The 27,380-nt window shown below is 41.8% G+C and overlaps 3 protein-coding genes across 3 annotated transcripts in view; 2 read left to right on the top strand and 1 right to left on the bottom strand.

Moving 5' to 3' along the window:
- The first annotated feature begins 986 nt into the window (after positions 1 to 986).
- TAS2R5 (taste 2 receptor member 5) lies at positions 987 to 2,410 on the top strand. The gene is given in 2 exon segments (XM_025290732.2): positions 987 to 2,022; positions 2,024 to 2,410. Coding segments are annotated over 2 exon segments (879 nt in total). The 5' UTR covers positions 987 to 1,450; the 3' UTR covers positions 2,331 to 2,410.
- Positions 2,411 to 11,375: 8,965 nt separating this feature from the next.
- On the bottom strand, positions 11,376 to 16,889 carry PRSS37 (serine protease 37). The gene is made up of 5 exons (XM_006048135.4): positions 16,783 to 16,889; positions 14,581 to 14,722; positions 13,106 to 13,359; positions 12,121 to 12,257; positions 11,376 to 11,561 (listed from the first exon to the last, which is right to left on the bottom strand). The coding sequence occupies exons 1-5, from the start codon at positions 16,814 to 16,816 to the stop codon at positions 11,421 to 11,423; spliced, it is 708 nt and encodes a 235-aa protein (XP_006048197.1). The 5' UTR covers positions 16,817 to 16,889; the 3' UTR covers positions 11,376 to 11,420.
- Positions 16,890 to 21,283: 4,394 nt separating this feature from the next.
- LOC112586553 (serine protease 58) overlaps positions 21,284 to 27,380 on the top strand; it is a 30,545-nt gene continuing 24,448 nt past the window's right edge. Inside the window, exon 1 of the mRNA XM_025291685.3 lies at positions 21,284 to 22,171. Within this exon, the coding sequence (XP_025147470.1) occupies positions 22,135 to 22,171 (37 nt within the window). The 5' untranslated portion in view covers positions 21,284 to 22,134. The remainder of the gene's footprint in view (positions 22,172 to 27,380) is intronic.

Below are 27,380 nucleotides of genomic sequence, written 5' to 3' on the forward strand. Positions count from 1 at the left end.
TCACACTTGACTGATTAGGCCCTTAATTACATCTGCAAAGCCCTCCGTCTTTGCCATGTTATATTGCCTAATCACAGGAGTGACATCCCCTGTTCTTCATAGCCCTACACCTGCTCAAGGATTATTCAGGGTGTGTACACCAAGGGGTGGGAACTTTGGAGGCCAGTTTAGGATTTGGCCTCTCACAAACACATTTGCTTTTGGCTGGTCCCAAGGAAGTTGGGATCTGAACAATAAATGAAGCACTTTCCCTGTATTTCATGATAACTGTGCTAGTCTTTTTTTCCCCATCTTCGAGCCCATCTCCTTTCTCTTAAGATTTTGATGTGAGATATACACTAAGTCAGGTGTTTGTGGATAATTAATCATAAGGGCAGATGACCTCAGAGATCCTGATTAATAGTAATGGTTTCTGTACCCTATCTCCTATATGTTTTCTTAATTATTTGCCACTTAAGTGAAATATGTTCTGGTTCTCTGATTGTCTTCTTTCCCTGAACTCCCCTAATTCTGTCTTTAATAATAAAATATATTTTGAAGTTCTGAGTTTATTCAGCTTTCATTCTTACATGTTCAAAGTTCTTTTTATGAAAATAGAATTTCTCCTGGGTCGTCCCAGTGCACCAGCCCCAGGCAACTGGGAGGGAGGAGGGAGGCGGGTTTGGGATGGGGAACACGTGTTTACCTGTGGCAGATTCATGTTGATGTATGGCAAAACCAATACAATATTGTAAAGTAATTAACCTCCAATTAAAATAAATAAATTTATATTAAAAAAAGAAAATAGAATTTCTTTTTTATATGAATAAGCTCATATCTGGCATGGTGTAGAATCTAAGAATGTTTTGATTTGGTCTCTCTTGTTGATGTGCATATATGCTAAGTTGCTTCAGTTGTGTCCAACTTATTGTGACCCCATGGACTGTAGCCTATAGGACTGTGGCCCTATGCATGGGATTCTCCAGGCAAGAATACTGGAGTGGGTTGCCATTTCCTACTCCAGGGCATCTTCCCAACCCAGAGATCAGACCCACGTCTCTTATGTCTCCTGCATTGGCAGGAGGGTTCTTTATCACTAGTGCCACCTGGGAAGCCCTTATTATATGGTGTGTTAGTATCTAATGTTAACCCAATATCCTTGAGAAGGAGACTTGGTGTCTGTGATCTTTCAAATGTCTTGTTTCAGGGTTTGTTCTGTGTTCATTCACGTGAATGCAAATACAGAGAGATTTGTAACTTCTAAACTCTTTGCTCCTGGTCAGAGCTGTTCAGTCTATGCTTGAGAACAGATTGCTGAAGGGTAAGACCAAATCCAGATTTTGTGATCTAAGAAATTGCCTTGAGTGTGGTATCACCTTCAGGGAATCTTCAGTATAGCCAGGAGCTGTATACACTTATCTGCACTAAAGCAGAGCACCTTCTGCGACAGCAGTGAGGGACTTCCCTAGCCATGCCCTCTTCTATCCTAGGACTGCTGATGCTGGAGGCAGTAGTTGAATCTCTCATTGGCCTCATTGGAAATGGAGTTCTTGTGGTCTGGAGTTTCGGAGAATGTCTCCGAACGTTCAGGGCATCCTTGTATAACCTCATTGTCCTGGGCCTGGTGGTCTGTTGGTTGCTTTTACAATGGTTGATTATGGTGGACTCAAGTCTGTTCCTGCTTTTCCAGAGCAGCCATTGGCTTCATTGGCTCAGTGTCTTCAGGGTTCTGGTAAGCCAGGCCAGCCTGTGGTTTGCGAGTTTTCTCAGTGTCTTCTACTGTAGGAAGATCATGACCGTTGAACACCCTGTCTCTCTATGGCTGAAGCAGAAGGCCTGTTACCTGAGTTGCTGGTGCTTTCTGGTGTACTTCATGATCCATTTGTTACTTATAGTCAGGGGTAGCTTAGACTTCTCCAGTCCTTCCCAAGGAAACAGCAGCATCTTATTCCCCATTTTAAACTGGCACTATATATGTATATTACAGCTCAATACAGAAAGTATGATGCCTTTCACTATGTTTCCTATTTCCTCTGGGCTGCTGTGTCTCTTTGTAGAGACACTACAGGAAGATGAAGGTCCATACAGCTGGCAGAAGAGATGCTCAGGCCAAGGCTCATATCACTGTCCTGAAGTCCTTGGGCTGTTTCCTTGTACTTTACATGGTCTACATCCTGGCCAGCCCCTTCTCCATCAGCTCCAAGACTTTTCCTGCAGATCTCTTCACTCTCTTCATCTCTGAGACACTCATGGCCGCCTACCCTTTTCTTCATTCTGTCATACTGATCATGGGGAACCCCAGGATGAAGCAGGCATGTCAGAGAATCCTGTGGAAGACTGTATGTGTTTGAAGAGCCCAGGGCCTGTGAGCTGGAGAGAGAAGAGTGGTCAGGAGACTGTTTTGAGATAATTTTTTGATAGCTCTCCCAAAGAGGACTTTAAAATTTTTCCTTATTTAAAATTTTTTTTAAATTTTATATTGGAGTATAGTTGATTAACAATGTTGTGTTAGTTTCAGGTATACACAGAGTGATTCAGTTATACATATATGTGTATCTGTTCTCTTTCAAATTCTTTTCCCATTTAGGCTATTACACAATATTGAGCAGAATTCCTTGTGCTATACATTAGGTCCTTGCTGGTTATCTGTTTTAAATTTACCAGGGTGTACATGTCAATCCCAAACTCCCAATCTGTCCCTCCCCCAAACTCTCTCCCCCTGGTAACCATAAATTTGGTCTCTTAAGTCTTTGAGTCTATGTCCCTTTTGTGAATAAGTTCGTTTATCTCAATTTTTTCTTTTTAGATTCTGCTTACTAGCTCAGCTGGTAAAGAATCCACCTGCAATGCAGGAGACCCCGGTCTGATTCCTGGGTCAGGAAGATCCATTGGAGAAGGGATAGGCTACCCATTCTAGTATTCTTGGGCTTTCCAGGTGGCTCAGCTGGTAAAGAATCTGCCTGCAATGCAGGAGACCTGGGTTTGATCCCAGGGTTGGGAAGATCCCCTGGAGAAGGGAAAGGTTGCCCATTCCAGTATTTTGGCCTGGAGAATTCCATGGACTGTATAGTTCATGGGGTCACAAAGAGTCGGACATGACTGAGTGACTTTCACTTTCACTTTTTATAAGTGGTATCATATATTTGTCTTTCTCTGTCTGACTTATTCCACTTAGTATGACACTCTTTAGGTCCAACCATGTTGCTGCAAATGTTGTTACCTCATTCTTCTTGAAAAAATGTTTTTTTTTGGACTATAGTTGATTTCTAATGTTATGTTAGTGTCAGGTGTATAGCAAAGTGAATCAGTTACACATATTCACATATCTACTCTTTTTGCAGATTCTTTTCCCATATAGCCATTACAGAGTATTGAGTAGATTTCCCTGTGCTATACAGTAGGTTCTTATTATCTATTTTATAGTGTGAATATTTCACTCTTTTTAATGGCTGAGTAAAAACTTTCCTTCTTTAACACTAAATCAACAAATGGGAAATAGAAAATACAGAATAAAAATCAGTAGTATTTCTCTCTTGATAATATGAAGTACATTATTTTCATGTATTATAGAAATCAAGCCTGGGGCTTCATGTTTGGTAAAAGAAGTGCTATGTTCTGTTTATATATAACAAATAATTCATTTCTTTTAAATTTACATATGTAAGTTGTGTTTTTCCTAACCTCTAAAGAAATAGAGGTTAGGAACAATTAATATAGTGATCATTAATTTTTATGAAATTTCATCTGTTAATGTTAGTCATTTTAGATAAGTTTAATAAAAGTATCAATGGATTTTCCCATTTCTCTAGTTATCTAACTGAAAAACAAAACAAAGTATATTTCTATTTCTGGAAGTTTCTTTGAGCCCTAGACCTGCCTTTTAGGATAAAAGTCAATTGGCTGCCATAATTGGTATTAAGTTCTGATGCCCAGGACCTGGGGGAAGCAAGATGGGAGTGAGGGGCACTTGCTTCCGCTCCCCAAAAGAAAACTGCTCCCTTCAGAGGTCAAACCCTATTTTCTTTGGTCATTTAGCCATCCTGACCGTCCACTCTGGCCTCTCCACAGCCTAAAGGCAGAGTTTTAGCATGCTGGGTCTTGGAGTTGAATGGAGATCATCTAGCACATCAAATCCATGACAGTAGGAACTGTGCCTGTTTTTGTTTCCTGCTTAGGTTCCTGGAGCCTAGAATATTACCTGGCCTATAATAAACAATTTATAAATGATTGATTTGCTGTGTGAAGTAGCCTTTTAACTCCTTTTATATATTATAGAGAAAATGAGGCCCAGAGAGGGCAATGGGCTGTTCCAGAGTTTCAGAGAGCCAGAACTAACTTTCCTGACTCCTATCCCAGGCTTTCTTTATATCACACTACTTTCCTAAGGAGTTAGCTTTGCGTTCTTTGTATATACTTCTTCAGCCTTCTTTTTAGGCTTATTTGAACACATTTCCCCTCTGTAATCTAAAGAACAGTACTTGATATACTTATTTTTTTTTCCATCTCTTAGTAACCATGCTAATCTACTTTCATTAACATGTTCTAACACATATCTTTTCCTTATCCAAAGCTGTGTACTGAGGAGTGTGCTAGGCGCATGTGGATGTTGGTCATTGTTCAAGGGAGGCATAACTCCACTGATGTCACTGTGAGTTGTGTGAGGTCAAGCACAATATTAGTCTTCTGGAAATGATAATAATCATCCTTTTCAAGTAGAGAGATACCTCTCTCTGGCTATATTTTTAGTAGTAGGATAGATTTTCCATTATGCCATGCCTATACAGCTGTTTTTTGTGACCAGTTGTAATAATGATAATTACCTAATCTTTGTATTGGGCTTTATATCAAGTATTCTTATATGTAGTCTATTATCTCGTTTGATTTTAATAGCAACTCTATGAAAGTGGTAATTGTTTTCCCATTATGTAGATGACAAAACTCAGGCTGGAGTGATGATTTGCTCAAGATCATCAGCTAATGAAACAGTCCCAGATGTTTGAACCTCAAATCTTATGCTTTTTCCAGTAAACCTTAAGTTCCTCTTGTTCATACTTGTGAGACTTCATGCTGGGATTAGCCTGTGGCATGCTCAAGTTTTTGAGTATTTTTAAACAGGTGAAATAAGCAGCTAATCTTTCAAGTTTGGTGTTAGTGGGATGCTTGGGAGCCAAGATCCAAAATCATGACGGACTGAAGTTTCTGTGACTTGCTTTTCTCAGGGACAGAACACTTGCATTTTCCCAGTCATCTTTTGGGATTGAATTTCCTTCCTCTTCTGTGTGTGATTTAGCTCATGATGGATGTGAGGCTACTTTGTGTTTTACCCAAGGAAACAAATCTGGAGGCAAATCTGTGCTCTTGAGTTAAATCTTGTGTAATTAAATCTTTTATAGTTTGCATTCTCAGAGCTGCAGCTGGGTCCGTGTGCGTGTGCGTGTGTGTGTGTGGGTTCAGACAACCTTCCTTTCTCTTATGGATTGAGATCTCTGATGGTGCAGCCTAGAGGTGAACCAGGAAGAAATGTGAGCAGTACAGAAAGGTAGAAAATGTACAGCAGCATTTTCCCATTCCATGCCCTGACGTTAGTCCCAGATGTAGTCACATTTTACCTTTTGTCTTCATTCTTCTGGTGATGACTTTCACAACACTAAATATTCTGCCTCTCTTACTTGGTTTGTTAACTTTGAACTGTAACTTTTGAATCCCATTCATCAAAGTTTGGGGATTGTCTCACTTAACCTCAAATTTATTCCCCTCTCCAATATTTGATTATTTTTATTTACTTGTCATTCTTCTGGTCACTAGTTTTTATGACTTTAAATAATAGATTTTTTACTTTGCTTTTTAAAATCATAACTTATGACAGTAGCTACAGAATCTGAACTATGTAGAAGGAAGAAATTAGTTCTTTAACTCTCCTGTACTCTCCCCACATCCCAACTCATGTGTCCAACTTGATATGACTTAAGAATAAATTTAATTTATTGGAAGGGAATTGGCTATCTCTTGGAATCAAAGGGAAGTCTGGAGAATCAGTAACAGAAAGAGAATCAAGGGGGTTTAAACAACTGAGAACACAACCAAATGATTCTTGAGGGACTGATGCTGGCACCACCATTCACATTTCAACTGGCAGCATGTGTCTTTGATACAGCCACTGCCTCTGTAAACGTGTCCCTTTGAATTATAGAACCAAGGTCTAAAATCCTGGCTAAGAGCCTCTGCTTGGTTGATTCAGGTCATACCTGCCATAGTTGACAGGTCTAGTGGCGAGGAAAAATCTGATTCTACTTTGGTTTCTGAAACATGTATTTTTAGATTAGATGACATATTCAACAGTGACATTAAGCATCAGAATCGATACAGCTGATGTGAATTAATGAACTGGAAGGTCAGCTCAAAGAACGCTCTGAGAAGGTATCAGGAAACAGTAAAAATATGGAAATAGGAGAAACAGACCAAAGAAATTAAGCATATAGATTGAAGACAAAATGAACTGTTGGAGACAACTTACTTTCAATTAAAGAGAAAACATTAGCAATGTATGAGCATTTTAAGAACAAAGCTGAAAACTTTGCTGAGGTTCTTTCCTTTAGTGGGAGCTAGTGGAGTAGCTTCAAAACTTCAACATTCTACATTAAATGCAGTTACTATATAAGCCAGCAATTCCTCTCATAGGTATATAGCCAAGAGAAATGAGAATATATGTCCACACAAAAACTTAGCAATGAATGTTCACAGCAACACTGTTCATCCTAGTCAAGAAGTGGAAACAACCCAAATGTCTGTTGCCTGATGAATGGATAAACAAAGTGTGATGTGCGTGTGTGTGCACGTGCACACACATAGTCATATAATAGAATATTATTCAGCCATAAGAAGGAAAGAAGTACTGATACATGGTACAGCACAGATGGACCTGGAAACATGCTAACTGAAAGAAGCCTGTCAGAAAGACTTCATGATTTATGATTCCCTTTATAGGAAAGGTTCAGAATAGGCAGATCTGCAGAACAGAAAGTAAATTAGTAGTTTCCAGGTGCTGGCACTATAGGTATTGGGTAGTGACTTTATGGATATATATGGTTTCCGTCAGGGTCATGAAAATGTTCTAGAATTAGATAGTGCAGTAATTTTTGCTTAAGTCTGTGACTATATGAAAAAAACCCCACTGATTAATATGCTTAACAACACATTAAAGAAATAAAAACTTTAAAGATTAGAAAAGAATAAATAAAACTATCATTATTCTAAGCAGATATGGTTGTCTACATAGAAAATCCAAACAATTAAAAAATTTTAGGAAATAAGTTAATTTAGAAAGGTAACCATATATAAGGTCGATATGTAAGAGTTAATGTGTTTTTATATTAGCAGTATGAAGCAATCAGTAAACATGAGTTTTTAGAGGACCAGTTTTTGTAGCCTCTAGTGTTCTATAAAATTCTGGGAAAGCTTTAGATAGTACATGCTTCATGGTAAAAGTTAGTTTCAAGTTCTCAGTCTTGGCAGCATGTGAGAATCACTTTGGCAGATTAAAAGGTATCACAAATACCCAAGTCTTGCCCAAGAGCAATTCTGTCAGAGTCTCTGAGATAGGACTCACACATGATGTCTTTTAAGTGTGCAAAAGAGGTTAAGAAGAGTAGAGTATTAATCTCATTGTAGTTTTCTTAGCATAGTATCATTAAGATGAACTTATCCTGAATTTAAGGTAAAAGATAACTTTGAAAATCAGGATTTTTCAACTTATCAACAGTTCAGGCTTGCTTTCTTTAAAAAGGTTTTGTAACTCAGCACTGGATATCTCTGAGGAACTGGTAGAAGAGTTGGGGGACTATCTGATGGCAGCATCTTTCACTCCCAGGCCCCTAGCTTTGTACATTGGTTTTGGCTTTCCCAGTATCTGCAGAGGAATGGTAGCCAATTGAACGCTTACTCCTGAGATCCCTGTCCTGGATGTCCCCTAGATGGATCACTTATCCTCTTCCCTCTGCCCATTTGTCAGCATCAGTGCCTTCCGGGTACGTTCAAGACTCAGGAGCCACACTCTGTCACACTTTACTGTCACAAGTTGTCATAAACATATTCCTCATCCTCACTTCCTCACTCCTGATCGTCGCATTTTGACTCTTCTATGTTAATCATGATTTCTCTAGGAGGGCAGACACTGCCTTTCCCAACCACCTTTCAACTCTATTTTCTGCATTTCCAAGAAGATTTCATAGAACCTACTCCAGTTTTGGGGATCCTTGTTGAGTAATTCTCAATGTATGTTCTCTTTAAAATGTTACCTCAGTACTCCCAGTTTTACTCTAGTTTTTTTTCATAGTACTTACCTGACATAATACATTTTAAAATTTACCTGTGTCTCTAAACTAGAATGTATACTCCACGAGGACAGAAATCTTTGATTTTCTCCTATGTCTTCAGTGTTTACAACAGTAGATATTATTGAATGACCACACATATTATTATGTATGATTGTACTGCCTTTTAAAAAATGAGCCACACTCTGTGGCCCCCCACCCGACCAGTGTTTTGCTCTCTACGGTGTTACAGTGAACATCCTTGTAAGACTCTAAAGGTAGACATCAGAGAATATGCGTATGCATAGTTCTAAGGTTTATCATATGCATTGCCAAATTCTTGCGGAAGATGAGCGTGCACCAGAAGTGGGGTCCTAATTTTAGATAGGGTAGTCAGACAAGACTTTACTAAGAAGATATTTATTATTATTTAAAAAAATGTTTATTTAATTTACTTATTTGACTGCATTGGGTCTTAGTTGTAGCATGTGAGATCTAGTTCCCTGACCAGGGATTGAACTCAGGGCCCCTGTATTGGGAGCATGGAGTCTTAGCCACTGAACCACCAGGGAAATCCCTGTATGCTTTTAAAAAATGTATTTATTTACTTTTGACTGCTCTGGCTCTTAGTTGCTATGTGGGGGCTTTTTCTAGATGCGATGAGTAGGGGCTGCTCTATTACAGTGTGCAGGCTTCTCATTGCGGTGGCTTCTCTTGTTGCAGAGCACAGCCTCTGGGGTGTACAGGCTTCAATAGATGAACTATGGATGGCTCCATAGTTGGAGCTCTTGGACTGTATAACGCAGGCTCAATAGGTGTGGTGTATGGGCTTAGTTGCTCCGAGGCATGTGGAATCTTCCCAGACCACAGAGCAAACCCATGTCCCCTATGTTGGCAGGCAGATTCTTATCCACTGTGCCACCAGGGAAGTCCAGAAAATATTTAAACAAAGATTTTAGGGAGTGAGGGAGGTAGCCATTCAGGAATCTGGGAAAAGTGTGAAAGTTTTGAGTAAAAAAGTGTCTAATGTGTTCAAGGGAGAGCAAGAAGGCTGGTGTGGCTGGAGTAGAGGTGTGGGTGATGAGGTCAAAGGGGCGGAGGGGGGGCCCATGGTTTTAAGGCCTTTATAGTCCAGTGTACACATTTTTTGTTTATTCTGAGTGAGGGGACCATTGGAGAGTTTTTAGCAGAGGTAAGTGACAGAACTTGACTTATGTTTTAAAAAAAGTTGTATTGAGAATAGGTTGAATTTAGTAAGGCAAAAATGGGAGATACTGCAATACTCCAGGTTTACCAGAGTGGTAGCAGTGGAGGCAGAGAGAAGTAGTAAGATTGGATAGACAGAGTGCCTGATGAACTATGGATGGAGGTTCCTGACACTGTACAGGAGACAGGGATCAAGAACATCCCCAAGGAAAAGAAATGCAAAAAAGCAAAATGGCTGTCTGAGGAGGCCTTATCAATAGTTGTGAAAACAAGAGAAGCCAAAGCAAAGGAGAAAAGGAAAAATATACCCATTTGAATGCAGAGTTCCAAAGAATAGCAAGGAGAGATAAGAAAGCCTTTCCTCAGTGATCAGTGCAAAGAAATAGAGGAAAACAATAGAATGGGAAAGACTAGAGATCTTTTCAAGAAAATTAGAGATACCAAGGGAACATTTCATGCAAAAATGGGCTCAATAAAGGACAGAAACGGTATGGACCTAACAGAAGCAGAAGATATTAAGAAGAGGTGGCAAGAATACACAGAAGAACTGTACAAAAAAGATCTTCATGACCCAGATAATCACGATAGTGTGATCACTCAGCGCCAGACATCCTGGAATGTGAAGTCAAGTGGGCCTTAGGAAGCATCACTATGAACAAAGCTAGTGGAGGTGATGGAATTCCAGTGGAGTTATTTCAAATCCTGAAAGATGATACTGTGAAAGTGCTGCACTCAATATGTCAGCAAATTTGGAAAACTCAGCAGTGGCCAGAGGATTGGAAAAAGTCGGTTTTCATTCCAATCCCAAAGAAAGGCAATGCCAAAGAAAGCTCAAACTACCGCACAGTTGCACTTATCTCACATGCTAGTAAGCTGCTGCTGCTGCTGCTGCTAAGTCGCTTCAGTCGTGTCCGACTCTGTGTGACCCCATAGACAGCAGCCCACCAGGCTTCCCCGTTCCTGGGATTCTCCAGGCAAGAACACTGGAGCGGGTTGCCATTTCTTTCTCCAATGCATGAAAGTGAAAAATGAAAGTGAAGTTGCTCAGTCATATCTGACTTTAGCGACCCCATGGACTGCAGCCTACCAGGCTCCTCCGTCCATGGGATTTTCCAGGCAAAAGTACTGGAGTGGGGTGCCATTGCCTTCTCTGACATGCTAGTAAAGTAATGCTCAAAATTCTCCAAGCCAGGCTTCAGCAATACGTGATCCATGAACTTCCAGATGTTCAAGCTGGTTTTAGAAAAGGCAGAGGAACCAGAGATCAAATTGCCAACATCCACTGGATCATCGAAAAAGCAAGAGAGTTCCAGAAAAACATCTATTTCTGCTTTATTGACTATGCCAAAACCTTTGACTGTGTGGATCACAATAAACTGTGGAAAATTCTGAAAGAGAAGGGAATACCAGAAAACCTGACCTGCCTCTTGAGGCCTTACAAATAGCTGTGAAAAGAAGAGAAGCAAAAAGCAAAGAAGAGAGGTAGCAGGGAACAGAAGCCAGTATCTGTTGTAATGCTATGGACTTGCCTATAATTTCAAGGCTAAGAGCATAGGGCTAAGAATCCGGCATTTTGGGGTTCCATTTCAGGCTTGGATAAACTACCACCTATAGATAATGTTAAGTAACTTCTCTTTGTCTCAGTTTTCCCATTTGTAAAGTGGGAAGAAAAGACAACCTCGAGGGTTGGTTATAAGCTTTAAATGAGATAATAGGTATAACTCTATTATCTTATTTCACGTTTCGTTCTTGGTTCTTCAGCTCATTATGGGATATGCGCAGAGATACAAATGAGAAAACACAAGATACTGGTGTGGTAAATCCAAATATTTCTATTTGGACATTTTATTTTGAATTTGGGGTAAGTTGTTCGTGGTTGGTATCGTCCACGGCAGAGCTTCTGGGACACTTAGGGAGAAACATGTCTCATTTGTCTTTAGTGGTGCTCTCAATCCAGCTGACATATTTCTGAACGTTGGTGTAGATACCCACATCCCCTCCCATGAAGTGTCCGACCTCGATCCCCTGCAGCTTGTTTTTGCAGATGACAGTAGCCACGGCCAGCTCCTAGAAGGTATCATCACACAGAGAGAGGGAGGCAGACAGATGCAGTCAAATCTCGTTATAGGCGCTCTCTAGTCCCTGTGTGGGTGCATCCTGCCTAGAGGTAGCATGCTGCATCAAGATAAGAGTCCGCAGACTGGAAGCTTGATTCATTCATCTAACTTTGTCACAACTAGCCTTGTGTGATGTTGAGAAAGTCAGAGAAAAGCCTTTCTAGAACTCACATTTAAAATGAGTCAAACTCCATTTACTTGAACTGGTGAAGCCTGTTTCAATTTGTGAAGTATTTGAATTTTTTTTTTTTTAAGTGCTACCCATTTTCAGTTGCAGCTATGAGAATAAAAACCAATTATTAACTCTAGGTGTTGCTTGATGCCCCTTAATGAATACAGACGTCTCTAATGAGGGCTTTTTACTGAAGATAATCGGAGGCTTTGCTGCAGCCTTACCAAATTCTCAAAAATTTGTGAAGTTGTGGGCTTTCTATTTTTTAAATACCGTGGTTAAATAGTTAACTAGGCATATCCAAATGAATGAAAATTGGATAGAGAGAAAAGATTACCCCAAAAATTCGACTGAACACTTTTAGAAATTTAACACATATGGAGTTTCTGTGGCTTTTTCCTTGTTCGGTTTCCTGGCAGGCTGTGTCGGACATCACGGGGGCCTCCAGGTTCTGCCTTAAATCAGGGTGTCTGCCTGAGGAAAGACAGGGATAAAAGAAACCTTCCTGTTCACAAATGTCATTTAGCTCTCCAATCCCCAGCCTCTGTTTCAACTGATGTTTTGTGTCTGTCTGAACAATACTTGAGCCACCTGATGTGAAGAGCTGACTCATTTGAAAAGACCCTGATGCTGGGAAAGATTGAGGGCAGGAGGAGAAGGGGATGACAGCAGATGAGATGGTTGGATGGCATCACCAACTCAATGGACATGGGTTTGAGCAAGCTCTGGGAGATGGTGATAGATAGGGAGGCCTGGCGTGTAGCAGTCCATGGGGTCGCAAAGAGTCAGACATGACTGAGTGACTGAACTGAACTGAACAAAATAATGAGGAAGAAAGAAGACGTGATTTTGTGCATGGTTATGAGGGTTAATCTTGAAGATTTTGAAATGGCCTTTATGTCTCTTTAAAAAGCAGCATTTTCTTTCTACTCTGTGTCTGTTCTTGGAGGAATAAGAGGTGACCTGACTCAAGTTCTCAGGTGTCCTCCACAAGAGAAGTGAGCCAGTATGGGAAAGAGGAGCCTTTTTAATGTGAACTGTGCCTCTGACAGTCAGGAGGCATGGCCTCTGTGCTGAGTCAGGTGGCCTGGTGGCTCCATCTGCCAAAGCTCTGAAGAAGCAGTGGGGCTTTAGACAGCCTGGGAAAGGAGGACTCTGGACTTCTGGGAGGGTCTCTTTTTGCCAGACCCCTCAGATAGTACCTCCCCCTTGGTCTCCACCCCACCCTCCTCCGCTCTCAGTTACACAGACATGGGGCTCCTCCCCGGCCTGTCTCATCAGATATAACTCATGAATTGATGTTCAGGGGCAGGTGCACTCACCATTGTTGTTTTGGCTCCAGTCCAAACCGGAAAGCATGCAGATGGTGCCCGGCTTGACGGTGCTGGTGGCGAGGGCAATGGGCTGGACTTTTTCGTTGAGGATGGCAGGCTTAGCCAGCCTAATGAGCATGAGGTCATCTTGGGGCGCACTATGACTGTGGTTCCAGTAGCGGATAATCTGGATAGGGTTAATTGTCTGCTCTGTCCCATCTCTGATCCTGATCCTGAGATTTCCCAGCATCACCTTCAGATTTCTGGAGGGACAAGGGGTTGGAAGTCACCATCATCATCACTGCTGGTATCATCATCAAAGCTGATGCTACAGTGGGCCAGGCGCTTTGCCAAGAGCTTTGTCTGAATCCTGGATTCCCCCATTTACTACTCACAACAAAGCAGGGATTCAGAACAGAATCCCCGTGTTACAGATGAAGGAATGGAGGCACATGAGAGTATTCATCCATGATCACACAGTTAAGTGGTGGAGCCTTTCACTTCTCTGTTTTCATGTAGTGGGAGAGAAAAGAATGCATGGTCTAAAAATATTATTTCCCCTCCTTTCCAGCTCTAGCCTATCTGGGCATTTCCATTCTGGTGTCGGGAAGAGAATGAGGTGACTTGAGTGTTGGACAGCTCCTGTTTGCTTTATCAGATCTCCTCACAACTCTATTTCATCCATCTCTGTACTTTGGAAGGTGAAATAGGTGGATTAAGTCAATGCACTTTCTTGTCCTTTGGCATTTGATTGGTATTTGGCTGATAAGAAGCACCAGAAAGGAACATGAAGGAGAAGGGAGAGGTGGGCGAGTTTATCCTCCCAGCTGCCCTGCCCCGTTGGGTTGCTGCAGGGTTGTGGCTGTCGATCGTCTCCTGATCAAAGGTTAGGACCGCTATCAGGCTGTCTCTGTGCACAGTGCTGTCTCTTTCCCTCTCACTGACTCTTTTCCTCTCCCTGCCTAAAATCATTCTCCCCCTGCCCCTTTAGGTCTTGGAGTAGTAAGTGCATCTTTTAATACTGAACCCCAGAGGAACTGAACTGTTGTCTATGTTTTCCCTGTAACTAGACCATACCTTTGTCATTAGTTCTTTTTTAATCAATTCTTCTCAATTTAATAAAATATGAGTGCACCATCAGTTGCCTGCTGGTTCCTTAACTGACAAAACTTGTATTGCCAGTAAAAAAACCTTGGAAAGACTGATGGGAGACTGAGGAGGCCCCCCAGCAGCCCTGTTGACGCGCGGGGCTGGATGGCTGTGTTGTGGGGGGCTGCCATGTGCAGCATAGGATATTAAGCAGCATCCTTGCCCTGGCGTTCACCAGGCAGATGCCGTTAACACAGCCCTCCCCGCAGCCCTCACTCTATTGTGACAACCAAGAATGTCTTACTTTGCCACATGTGCCCTGGGGGGAATGTTGCCCCTGTTTGAGAATCACCAATGCAGAGTGAGTAGAGTGGGTGAGGATGGTCAACACTCACGGTAAGTAGCAGTGAGCAGGGGCCAGCACCCAGTTGCTTTTGATGAGGACGCCCACACAGGGGTTGAAGTGAGACTTGAGGTAGACCAAGTAGGGGGAAGGGTCATCTTTCTGCACAGATGAGTGAGCGGAGAAAAATGTCCCTGAGGAATAGATATGAGAAGTTCTTAGAACAAACAAGACAGTAAACAGCTTCTTAGCTGAATGGAAATACGGACAATTTTAAAGTAGTAATCAGTTGGGCAGGAACTGTGAAGGTACTTGACATTAAAAAATCAAAATGTACATGACAATGACATACCATTTTATCTAATAGTTTTAATAATCATTTTTGTCTAATGTTAACAATATTCAGCCTAAGAAAGTACAATGAGAAAGACTCTCATTTACTACTTATAGGAATGGGAATTGATTCTGTCTTCTCCAAAAGCAATTTAAAAATGAGCATCAAGAATTGTAAATGGTTTGTCACCTTTGACCTAATAATTACAACCCCAAGAATTCTTGATTCTAAAGAAATAATCAGATGTAGATCAAGATTATTAGTAAATGTGCTCATTTTAACACTATTTATAATAGGTAATTCTTGGGCTTCCCTTGTGGCTCAGCTGGTAAAGAATCTTCCCTCAATGTGGGAGACTGGGTTTGATCCCTGCGTCAGGAAGATCCCCTGGAGAAGGAAATGGCAACCCACTCCAGTGTTCTTGCCTGGAGAATCCCATGGATGGAGGAGCCTGGTAGGCTACAGGGTTGCAAAGAGTTGGACACGACTGAGGTACTTCACTTTCTTTCTTTCTTATAATAGGTAAATGTTTGAAATACGAATGTCCAATACAGTAATGTTGGATATTGAAATACAAAGGGGTGTGAACAAATGGAACAGCATATATATTAAAACTGCATTTATAAAGAATATTAAACAGCAAAGGAATACTAATAACCTTTCAGTTAAAAAATAATAAAAATGTGCATTTAATCTAGTAATCCAATTATCTAAGAACAAGTAAAGAAACAAAAATAAGCCTTTAAAATAAATAAAATAAAGCCTGGGAATAAATTCAAAAAGTGCATTAGCGTGTGTTGACTGAGGTGGGACTATGAATGCTGTTTATTTTTTATACTTTTTAAGATTTCTCAATTTTCTAGTATGACTGTGCAGTGCTTTTATAAATGAATTTTTTAAAAAAGAGAGAAGAAAGAGGAGGAGGGCTGATTCTAATATCAGAAATATTTTGTTTCAGCTGCCCTTAGTTCTTATGTTAATCCTGTCCAAGCCCAGGCCTGTACCTCACCACACCCTTTTCTGTGGACTCACACAGTTAGAAACCCCAAGGAAAAAAGGGTGGGGTATTAATAAGGACAAGAGCCGTTGCACTCTTGTTCTAAATCTTCACAATGACTCTATAATGTAGGTAGGAATATCCCCATTTTGACTGTAGAAACTGAAGCCCAGATAGATTAATTAACTTGTCCAAGGTCACACAGCTAATTTGTGATGCAACAACCTAGGTAGTCAGGGTGTGGTGGGAAAGGTCGCTCTGGCGAATTCAGAAGAGCTTCACGATAGTCAGGGAGTACAGATGGAGGGTCCTTGCATTTGATCTTTTGTTCCCATCTTCTCCATTCCCCGCATTCTGAGTCTCTAAGCTTTTGCAACAGGGAGGCATCAGTTCAGTTCAGTTCAGTTCAGTCACTCAGTCGTGTCTGACTCTTTGTGACCCCATGAATCGCAGCATGCCAGGCCTCCTTGTCCATCACCAACTCCCGGAGTTCACTCAGACTCATGTCCATCGAGTCAGTGATGCCATCCAGCCATCTCATCCTCTGTCGTCCCCTTCTCCTCCTGCCCCCAGTCCCTCCCAGCATATCAGTCGTCAAAATGAGTTCTCTGTCCTTGTGACTACACTGAGACTTGCCCCTGTGTGATGAAGCCTGTATTTTGGAATAACCAAGGTGGAACACTCACTGTTGAGTGTTGAGCGTGGAACTCTCCAAGTGTGGAACAAGAAGCCCAAGCTTAGCACTGGGCTTCTCAGCCTGTCCAGAGAGCCTTTGGCTAGAGTCTGAGGGGGCATCTCCAGTGCTGCTCCTTACAGTTTCTCTTGACTCTCTTTTGTGCCATCCCCACATCCTGCATCTGCCCTCCTCCGTTCTATATTAACCTGTGCCTTATACGACAGAGTAGAAAGTCCTGGATACATACCAGCAAGGACACTCAAACAGAAGGTAAACTTCATAGTCTTCCCTTGTGAGGTGCAGAAGACCAGCAGAGTATGGAGCTCTCAGTTCAGTAGTTTCTCTGGAGCACCTAGTAGAACCAGTGGGTATGGTTAGGCAGGAGGGTTGAAAAGCAGCTCTGGGCATGAACAGAACAGGGGAAGAGGGCTCCAACAGGCAGATGGAGGCCCTTCTGTTCCAGGGAAGGTGGGGGACTATGCCTCTCATGGAGAGACAAGGAAGCTTCGTGTCTGGACTTCAGGACCCAGGTCCCTCAATTTACTGTCCCTAAAAGCCCATCTGCCTAAAAGCAGTTCAGCTGTCTGTGGGAAAGGGAACTCCAGGCTTAGGACTCATGTCCCCATGGAGTTTTTCAGGCCAGGGCTGTGGGGAACAGTATTCTGCACCTTAGTTCAGGAAGACAGTGTGCCCAGATTTGCTCTGAGCCTCATCACAGCTACTTATACTTTTCTTCAGCCCCTCCCCTCTTTATTACATTGGCTTCACCTTTCCCTGGGTTCACTATTTCATCACTCTGCCATCATAGCTGCCTGGAGAGTCCCAGGGATGGGGGAGCCTGGTGGGCTGCTGTCCATGGGGTCGCACAGAGTCGGACACGACTGAAGTGACTTAGCAGCAGCAGCTGTCATAGCTTGGCCTGGTTGTTGTGATCAGCAAGTCTGAGCTAAGGAAATGGGGAGATGTAAAGCATTCATTGAGCAGTCATTTTGACAGCCAGGGAATGATTTACAGTCTAGATTACATTAGATCTAGGATCTACTGAATGGTTGGCAGGACCTCTAAGTGCTTTTTACCTAATGAAAAGATTGGTCAGCCAATAATAGACTGCCGTGTCATCCTTGGATAACTGGGAACACAAAGCGCCTGGATGCTAATAGCCGACATTCTGTGAGCATTTACTGCATCCCAGCCACTGAGCGAAGTTCTTTATAGACATTGTTAGTGGTGATTTTATATCAGGTTTTATATCAAAACCTGAGATACAAACTTAAGTAAGCTTTGTATCATTCTTACTCCTGAAAGTTTCCTAAACTCAGAGTCTCATTCCAGTGTCACAACAACCCTGGAAAGATGAGTCAGGGCTGGTATCATTCGTTCTTTTCTCCTGATCTGTAGTGACAGGACTGAAACAAAGAATGAAAATGATTTTCTCAAAATCATACATGACTGGAAAGACTAGAAGTACAGTATCTATATTTTATTACTGGATACCCACCACTTTTTAGCCACATCCTCCAGGCTTCAGCTCATCAGCCAGCATTCATGAATCCTGGAAAATTATACAGTCCCTCACACAAATTTCCTGAAGTGTGGAATGAAAAGTTAACATGGGGACTTCTCTCGTGGTCCAGTGGTTAAGAATCTGCCTGCCAGTGCAGGGGAGACGGGGTCAATCCCTGCTCTGGGACGATCCCACATGCCTTGGTGCAGCTGAGCCCCTGCACCACAACTACTGAGCCTGAGCTCTAGAGCCCGCAAGCTGCAACTACGGAAGCCTGTGTGCCTGGAGCCTGTGCTCTGCAACAAGAGAAGCCACTTCAGTTAGAAGCCCGGACACCACAAGGAAGAGTATCCCCTGCTTGCCACAACTGGAGATAGTCTGCGCGTTGCAATGAAGACCCTGTGCCCACCAAAAACAAATAAGTTTTAAAAAGTTAACATGGCACATACTTTCCTAAACCTCACAATGAACACAGAGCCACACTGGGATTAGGGCTCGTTTATGAAATACGCTTGAGATTCCTGGACAGGATGGAGTTGTGGAAGGTTTTCTGTGGTGGGGGTTCAGTTCAGTTCAGTCGCTCAGTCGTGTCTGAGTCTTTGCGACCCCATGAATTGCAGCACGCCAGGCCTCCCTGTCCATCACCAACTCCTGAAGTTTACCCAAACTCATGTCCATCGAGTCGGTGATGCCATCCAGCCATCTCGTCCTCTGTCGTCCCCTTCTCCTCCTGCCCCAACCCCTCCCAACATCAGGGTCTTTTCCAATGAGTCAACTCTTCACATGAGGTGGCCAAAGTACTGGAGTTTCAGCTTCAGCATCAGTCCTTCCAGTGAACACCCAGGACTGATCTCCTTTAGGATGGACTGGTTGGATCTCCTTTCAGTCCAAGGGACTCTCAAGAGTCTTCTCCAACACCACAGTTCAAAAGCATCACTTCTTTGGTGCTCAGCTTTCTTCACAGTCCAACTCTCACATCCATACATGTCTACTGGAAAAACCATAGCCTTGACTAGATGGACCTTTGTTGGCAAAGTAATATCTCTACTTTTTAATATGCTGCCTAGGTTGGTCATAACTTTCCTTCCAAGAAGTAAGTGTCTTTTAATTTCATGGCTGCAGTCACAATCTGCAGTGATTTTGGAGGCCCCCAAAATAAAGTCTGACACTGTTTCCACTGTTTCCCCATCTATTTCCCATGAAGTGATGGGACCGGATGCCATGATCTTAGTTTTCTGAATGTTGAGCTTTAAAAGCCAACTTTTTCACTCTCCTCTTTCACTTCAAGAGGTTCTTTAGTTCTTCTTCACTTTCTGCCATAAGTGTTGTGTCATCTGCCTATCTGAGGTTATTGATATTTCTCCCGGCAATCTTGATTCTAGCTTATACTTCTTCCAGCCCAGTGTTTCTCATGATGTACTCTGCATATAAGTTAAATAAGCAGGGTGACAATATACAGCCTTGACGAACTCCTTTTCCTATTTGGAACCAGTCTGTTGTTCCATGTCCAGTTCTAACTGTTGCTTCCTGACCTGCATAGAGGTTTCTCAAGAGGCGGGTCAGGTGGTCTGGTATTCCCATCTCTTTCAGAATTTTCCACAGTTTATTGTGATCCACATAGTCAAAGGCTTTGGCATAGTCAATAAAGCAGAAATAGATGTTTTTCTGGAACTCCCTTGCTTTTTTGACGATCCAGCAGATGTTGGCAATTTGATCTCAGGTTCCTTTGCCTTTTCTAAAAGCAGCTTGAACATCTGGAAGTTCACGGTTCACGTATTGCTGAAGCCTGGCTTGGAGAGTTTTGAGCATTACTTTACTAGCGTGTGAGACGAGTACAGTTGTGTGGTAGTGGTGGGGGTGGGATTAGTTAAATAGAGGTTAAACATTTAAGAAAGAGAGAGACTTTACTGTCAGGTTGTTTTTCCTAGTTCTTTTGGAAAGATTCTGGGCCAGGAAGGGAGTTTGTCTGGGGATGTGAGGACTGGGAGCAGAAAAGCAGATTTTCTCAAGAAGCTGGCACGGGGGTCTGCTGCCTGTTGATGAGCCTCACATCGGTATCTGTAGCCCAGAGCTCTGGTCCTGCATACACGACTGCTTCCTGGAAACCACTGTTTGCACCTCCTCTCGGCTCCTGAAATGTAGCCTGTCAAGCTAAACTCCTTATTCCTCTAGCCTTTCAAATTCAGTCTTCTGCCTGTTTTCCTCCTTTTAGGAGACAGCTCTACCTTTCAGTTTAATTTTTTTTCTCTTTTTCTGACCACTTAATCCCAAAGTCCGTCTTGCTCTCCCAGTCTCTTCCATCCATCCATGCCTTTCCATTCTCACTGCTGCCACCCTACTCCATGCCATAATCTTGACTCACTTGAACTAATGCATGTGCCTGCCTACTATCGCTCCACTAACATTGTTTTACTCAGACATCTTTCCTAAAATGTAGGTAAGAGAGCATTAGTTTCTTTCTTAAAACTCTTGAGTAGTTCCCTACTGACTGTAGAATGACCCCTAGCATGGTTTAGGGAGATCCCTTGACATCACCTCATTTCATCTCTTCTCATCCCCTCTTTGCTACCCGCTCCTGCCTGCCCACCCCACACACTTATTTGCAGGCCTTCAAAACTAGTTTCAAGTGTGAATTTTCTTGTTTCAATAAATAACTTTTTTTATGATACATTAGCTCTTGAATGTTTCCTTTAGTTTGCCAATTTCATTTTTTTCCCCAAAAGATATTGATATCTGATATGGACGTTGTTCTTAAAGTTTCTTTGTGAAAGATAACTTTAGAATCCTATGAGTATGTATGTATATGTATTATATTCAACATTTCCTCATGTTTGTAAATTTATTATCATTAAGTTCTTTATTAGAGTTATTATAGATTCCATACATATATATACATGGAGATATACCTGACCATGGCCTCATTGCACAGAATATCTAAGGTTTAAAGGGACTCTAAATCTATTATTGTTTCATTCTGTTATCTAATAGATTTTCTATTTAAGTAATATCCTTGTTGTATTTGAGCTTCCCTTATAGCTCAGTTGGTAAAGAATCCACCTACAATGCAGGAGACCCCAGTTCAATTCCTGGGTCAGGAAGATCTGCTGGAGAAGGGATAGGCTACCCAATCCAGTATTCTTGGGCTTTCCTTGTGGCTCAGCTGGTAAAGAATCTGCCTGCAATGTGGGAGACCTGGGTTCGATCCCTGGGTTGGGAAGATCCCCTGGAGAAGGGAAAGGCTACCCACTCCAGTATTCTGGCCCGGAGAGTTCCAAGGACTGTATAGTCCATGGGTTGCAAAGAGTTGGACATGACTGAGTGACTTTCACTCACACTTATTGTATTTGCTGCCAAAAAATCCATTTAAACAAAGCAGCCACAGAGAAAGGAGAGAGTGAGTGAACAAGAGTATGCTGTCCCAGAGGGCAGTGTAGTAGGAACAGATTTGGAGATCTGACAGGGGCCTCTAGTACTGGTGTTGGTTGAGAACTTTTCTTCAAATGGTATTTGTGAATACAACCTGTACAAGTGAAGCAGTTCTGAGGAGGGGCGGGCTGAGTGTGACATGGATAAAGGAGAAGGGAGTCTGTGTCACAGAGAAGGGTGGAGACATAGCTCTACTTCATCAGAGTAGCCCAGAAAGCAGACAGTCAGTGGGACATGTAGAGGGAGGGGTGCTAGTTAAACATTGTGGGGAAGGAACTGGTGAAAAGAACTGAGAAGCTAGGGAAAGAACTTGGGATGAATTTTAATACCGCAGAAGGTTCACTCGGTTCTCACTTCCTTAGATAAGGGATAAGGCTCAGACCCCTGAAACTCATCTTCCCATAGGGCAGATATCAATTAGACTATGAGGATTTCCATGCCAATTGACTGAGAGAGTTGGCAGGTGTGACTAATGAATCCTTTTTTATACTAAGGATCAAGACTGGAAGAAGCAGCCTCTAAATGATGGGCTTATAGAGTCCCCATCCCAGTTCTCTCATTTGCACTTCATCCTGCTGTCAGAATTCCTAAGTGGGTTATAAGTTTTGTTCCTGCTTTGTGATTATTTCCACTAGAACCTTATCCTCAGGACAAGATTCAGGCATCAACATGAAGTGTATCCTATTAACCTTGTTGATGATAACTGGTGAGTGACTAAAGGTATCTCTGTCTTGTTTGATTGGGCCTCAACTAGGAGATAAGGCTATACAGCTCCGTTGGGAGGGAGAGCTGATGGACCAGAAACAGGGAAGTTTGGGAAATATGTAATCTACCAGTCATTTTCTGTGCAGGCTGTGCAGAAGCTTTTTAGTTTGATGTACCATCACTTGTTGATTTTTGCTTTTGTTGCTTGTATTGTTACTGTCGTATCAAAAACATTGTTAAGACCCATGTTAACATGGGTCTTTTCTTCCCTATGTTTCCTTCTAGGAACTTTATGGTATCCCATTTACAATAGCATCAAAAACATAAAATACCTAGGAATAAATTTAACAAAGGAAGTGAAAGATCTGTACAATGAAAACTATAAGACTTTGCAGAAAGAAATTAAAGAAGACATAAACAAAATTGAGATATCTCCTGTTCATGGCAGAGAAGGCAATGGCACCCCACTCCAGTACTCTTGCCTGGAAAATCCCATGGATGGAGGAGCCTGGTGGACTGCAGTCCATGGGGTTGCTACGAGTCGGACACGACTGAGCAACTTCATTTTCACTTTTCACTTTCATGCATTGGAGAAGGAAATGGCAACCCACTCCAGTATTCTTGCCTGGAGAATCCCAGGGACAGAGGAGCCTGGTGGGCTGCCATCTATGGGGTCACACGGAGTCGGACATGACTGAAGCGACTTAGCAGCAGCAGCAGCATGTTCATGGATTGAAAGAATTAATGTTGTTAAAATTTCCATACTACCCCAAACCATCTATAGATTCAATGAAATCTCCATCAAAATTCCAATGACATTTTTCACAGAAATAAAAGAGCAGTCCTAAAATTTATATGGAATCACAAAAGACCTCAAATAGCCAAAGCAATCTTGAGAACAAAGCCAGAAGCATCACACTTCAAACTATACCACAAAACTATAGTAATTAGAACATTGTGGTATTGGCATAAAAATAGAAACATAGAACAATGAAATAGAATAGAGAGCCTAGAAATAAATGCTTATATATTCAATCAGTTGATATATGACAAAGGAGACAAGAACACTCTATGAAGAAGTGATGGTTTCTTCAATAAATAGTGTTGGGAAAACTGAATAACCGCATGCAGAAAACTGAAATGGAAAACCTGTCTTACACCACTCACAAAAATTAACTCAAAATGAATTAAATACTTAAGCAAAAGACCCGAAGCTTTGAGATTCCTAGAAGAAAACATAGGAAAGAGCTCCTAATTGATTTTCAAATGTTGAACCAGTCCTGCATACATAGCAGAAATCCCACATGGTCTTAGAGCATGTATAATGTATTTTTATACATTGTTGAATTAGATTTGACTAATGTTTTGTTGAGGATTTTTGATCATGAGAAGGTCTTTTTTTTTTTTTTTTTTTTGTAGTTTTCTTGTAATGACTTTGTTTTTGGTATCAAGATAATGCTGGCCTCATCGAATAATTTAGAAAATATTCCCTCTGCTTCTATCTTCTGAAAAAGATTGCAGAGAATTGGTGAAATTTCTTACTTAAATGTTTGGTGGAATTCATGAGTCAACTCATCTGGGCCTAATGCTTTCTCTTTTGGAAGGTTATTGTTTAATCAATATCTTTAATAGATATATCTTTCCTTTTCTCCTTTGCTTTTCGCTTCTCTTCTTTTCACAGCTATTTGTAAGGCCTCCCCAGACAGCCATTTTGCTTTTTTGCATTTCTTTTCCATGGGGATGGTCTTGATCCCTGTCTCCTGTACAATGTCGTGAACCTCAGTCCATAGTTCATCAGGCACTCTATCTATCAGATCTAGGCCCTTAAATCTATTCCTCATGCGAAGAGTTGACTCATTGGAAAAGACTCTGATGTTGGGAGGTGTTGGGGGCACCCTTATGGCAAAAGGTGAAGAGGAACTCAAAGTGTCCTTATGAGTCATAATCATAAGGGATTTGATTTAGGTCATACCTGAATGGTCTAGTGGTTTTCCCTACTTTCTTCAATTTAAGTCTGAATTTGGCAATAAAGAGTTCATGATCTGAGCCACAGTCAGCTGCCAGTCTTGTTTTTGCTGACAGTATAGAGCTTCTCCATCTTTGGCTACAAAGAATATAATCAATCTGATTTCGATGTTGACCATCTGGTGATGTCCATGTGTAGAGTTTTCTCTTGTGTTGTTGGAAGAGGGTGTTTGCTATGACCAGTGCGTTCTCTTGGCAAAACTCTATTAGTCTTTGCCCTGCTTCATTCCGTATTCCGAGGCCAAATTTGCCTGTTACTCCAGGTGTTTCTTGACTTCCTACTTTTGCATTCCAGTCCCCTGTAATGAAAAGGACAATAGCAAGAAGAGATTAGAAAGCCTTCCTCAGTGATCAATGCAAAGAAATAGAAGAAAACAACAGAATGCAAAAGACTAGAGATCTCTTCAAGAAAATTAGAGATACCAAGGGAACATTTCATGCAAAGGTGGGCTCGATGAAGGACAGAAATGGTATGGACCTAACAGAAGCAGAAGATATTAAGAAGAGGTGTCAAGAATACACAGAAGAACTGTACAAAAAAGATCTTCATGACCGAGATAATCACGATGGTGTGATCACTCACCTAGAGCCAGACATCCTGGAAGGTGAAGTGAAGTGGGCCTTAGAAAGCATCACTATGAACAAAGCTAGTGGAGGTGATGGAATTCCAGTGTGGCTATTTCAAATCCTGAAAGATGATGCTGTGAAAGTGCTGCACTCAATATGCCAGCAAATTTGGAAAACTCAGCAGTGGCCAGAGGACTGGAAAAGGTCAGTTTTCATTCCAATCCCAAAGAAAGGCAATGCCAAAGAAAGCTCAAACTACTGTATAATTGCACTCATCTCACATGCTAGTAAAATAATGCTCAAAATTCTCCAAGCCAGGCTTCAGCAATACATGAACTGTGAACTCCAGATGTTCAAGCTGCTTTTAGAAAAGGCAGAGGAACCAGAGATCAAATTGCCAAAATTTTGGCAATTTTTTCTGGAACAGAGTTCCAGAAAAACATCTATTTCTGCTTTATTGACTATGCCAAAGCCTTTGACTATGTGGATCACAATAAACTGTGGAAAATTTTTCAAGAGATGAGAATACCAGACTGCCTGACCTGCCTCTTGAGAAACCTGTATGTAGGTCAAGAAACAACAGTTAGAACTGGACATGGAACAACAGATTGGTTCCAAATAGGAAAAGGAGTATGTCAAGGCTGTATATTGTCACCCTGCTTATTTAACTTCTATGCAGAGTACATCATGAGAAACGCTGGGCTGGAAAAAGCACAAGCTAGAATCAAGATTGCAGGGAGAAATATCAATAACCTCAGATATGCAGATGACACCACCCTTATGGCAGAAGGTGAAGAGGAACTCAAAAGCCTCTTGATGAAAGTGGAAGAGGAGAGTGAAAAAGTTGGCTTAAAGCTCAACATTCAGAAAACGAAGATCATGGCATCTGGTCCCATAACTTCATGGGAAATAGATGGGGAAACAGTGTCAGACTTTATTTTTCTGGGCTCCCAAATCACTGCAGATGGTGATTGAAATTAAAAGATGCTTACTCCTTGGAAGGAAAGTTATGACCAACCTAGACAGCATATTCAAAAGCAGAGACATTACTTTGCCAACAAAGGTCCGTCTAGTCAAGGCTATGGTTTTTCCAGTGGTCATGTATGGATGTGAGAGTTGGACTGTGAAGAAAGCTGAGCACCGAAGAATAGATACTTTTGAACTGTGGTGTTGGAGAAGACTCTTGAGAGTCCCTTGGACTGCAAGGAGATCCAACCAGTCCATTCTGAAGGAGGTCAGCCCTGGGATTTCTTTGGAAGGAATGATGCTGAAGCTGAAACTCCAGTACTTTGGCCACCTGATGCGAAGAGTTGACTCATTGGAAAAGACTCTGATGCTGGGAGGGATTGGGGGCAGGAGGAGAAGGGGATGACAGAGGATGAGATGGCTGGATGGCATCACTGACTCGATGGGCATGAGTTTGAGTGAACTCCAGGAGTTGGTGATGGACAGGGAGGCCTGGCGTGCTGCGATTCATGGGGTGGCAAAGAGTTGGACACGACTGATCTGATCTGATGCTAAAAATAGTTGCGAAGCAGGTGGCGCTAGTGGTAAAGAATCCACCTGCCAATGCAGGAGATGCAAGAGATGTGGGTCTGATCTCTGGGTTGGGAAGATGCCCTGGAGTAGGAAATGGCAACGCACTGCAGTATGCTTGCCTGGAGAATCCCATGGACAGAGGATCCTGGTGGGCAACAGTCCATGGGGTTGCAGAGAGTCAGATATTACTGAAACAACTAAGCATGGATTCATGCATGCACGGCAGAAACCAATTAGTATTCAACAGATTTAAAAAATGCATGCATGTATATATTTGGACAGAAGTACACATGTCTGTAAACATAATATTAGCCTTTATTGATGATGCTTGCTTCATATATGAATCCATAAAACCCTTGCATTAATTTCAGAGCCTTCCCATCGCCCCTTGCATGCAAAGTGAGTTTTACTCTAATCTCTCATTAATTCATTTGTATAATACCTATGTATTGAGTTTATACCATGTGCTGGGCATTATGCTGAATGCTTGGGGATATTGCATAAATCATTGTTCTTTTACTACTTATTAGATGAAAACCCATAGACCAGTAATACCAATCTCTTGATATAGGAAGCGAAACCCCAGTTGGAACATAGATTAAAAAAAAAAAAAAAGAAATATTTTATATTTTCCTGTCTCCTTTCCTGAACTGGAAAAAGCAATATTTGACCTAACTTGTTAAATCCACTAACCAGATGCCACCAAGAACACCACCAAGAGTTTTTTTAAGTGAGGTTTATTTAACTTTATGCAGTAGGGACAACACACTCCAGAGAACCTCACGTGTCCCAGTAAAGGGAACTTGGGAGGAGCATCTTAAATGGTTTGATGGATAATTTGGAAGATGGAGTTAGAGAAATGGAGTCAGTTCAGAATTCAGTGTTGTCAAGAAGGAACATTCTGACTCTAATTGGGGTACCCTAACCCTAGTTGACTAGATGGTCCGTCTAATCAAGGCTATGGTTTTTCCAATGGTCATGTATGGATGTGAGAGTTGGACTATGAAGAAAGCTGAGCGCAGAAGAATTGATGCTTTTGAACTGTGGTGTTGGAGAAGACTCTTGAGAGTCCCTTGGAC

The sequence above is a fragment of the Bubalus bubalis genome, chromosome 8, assembly GCF_019923935.1.
Source record: "Bubalus bubalis isolate 160015118507 breed Murrah chromosome 8, NDDB_SH_1, whole genome shotgun sequence".
Taxonomy (NCBI): Eukaryota; Metazoa; Chordata; class Mammalia; order Artiodactyla; family Bovidae; genus Bubalus; species Bubalus bubalis.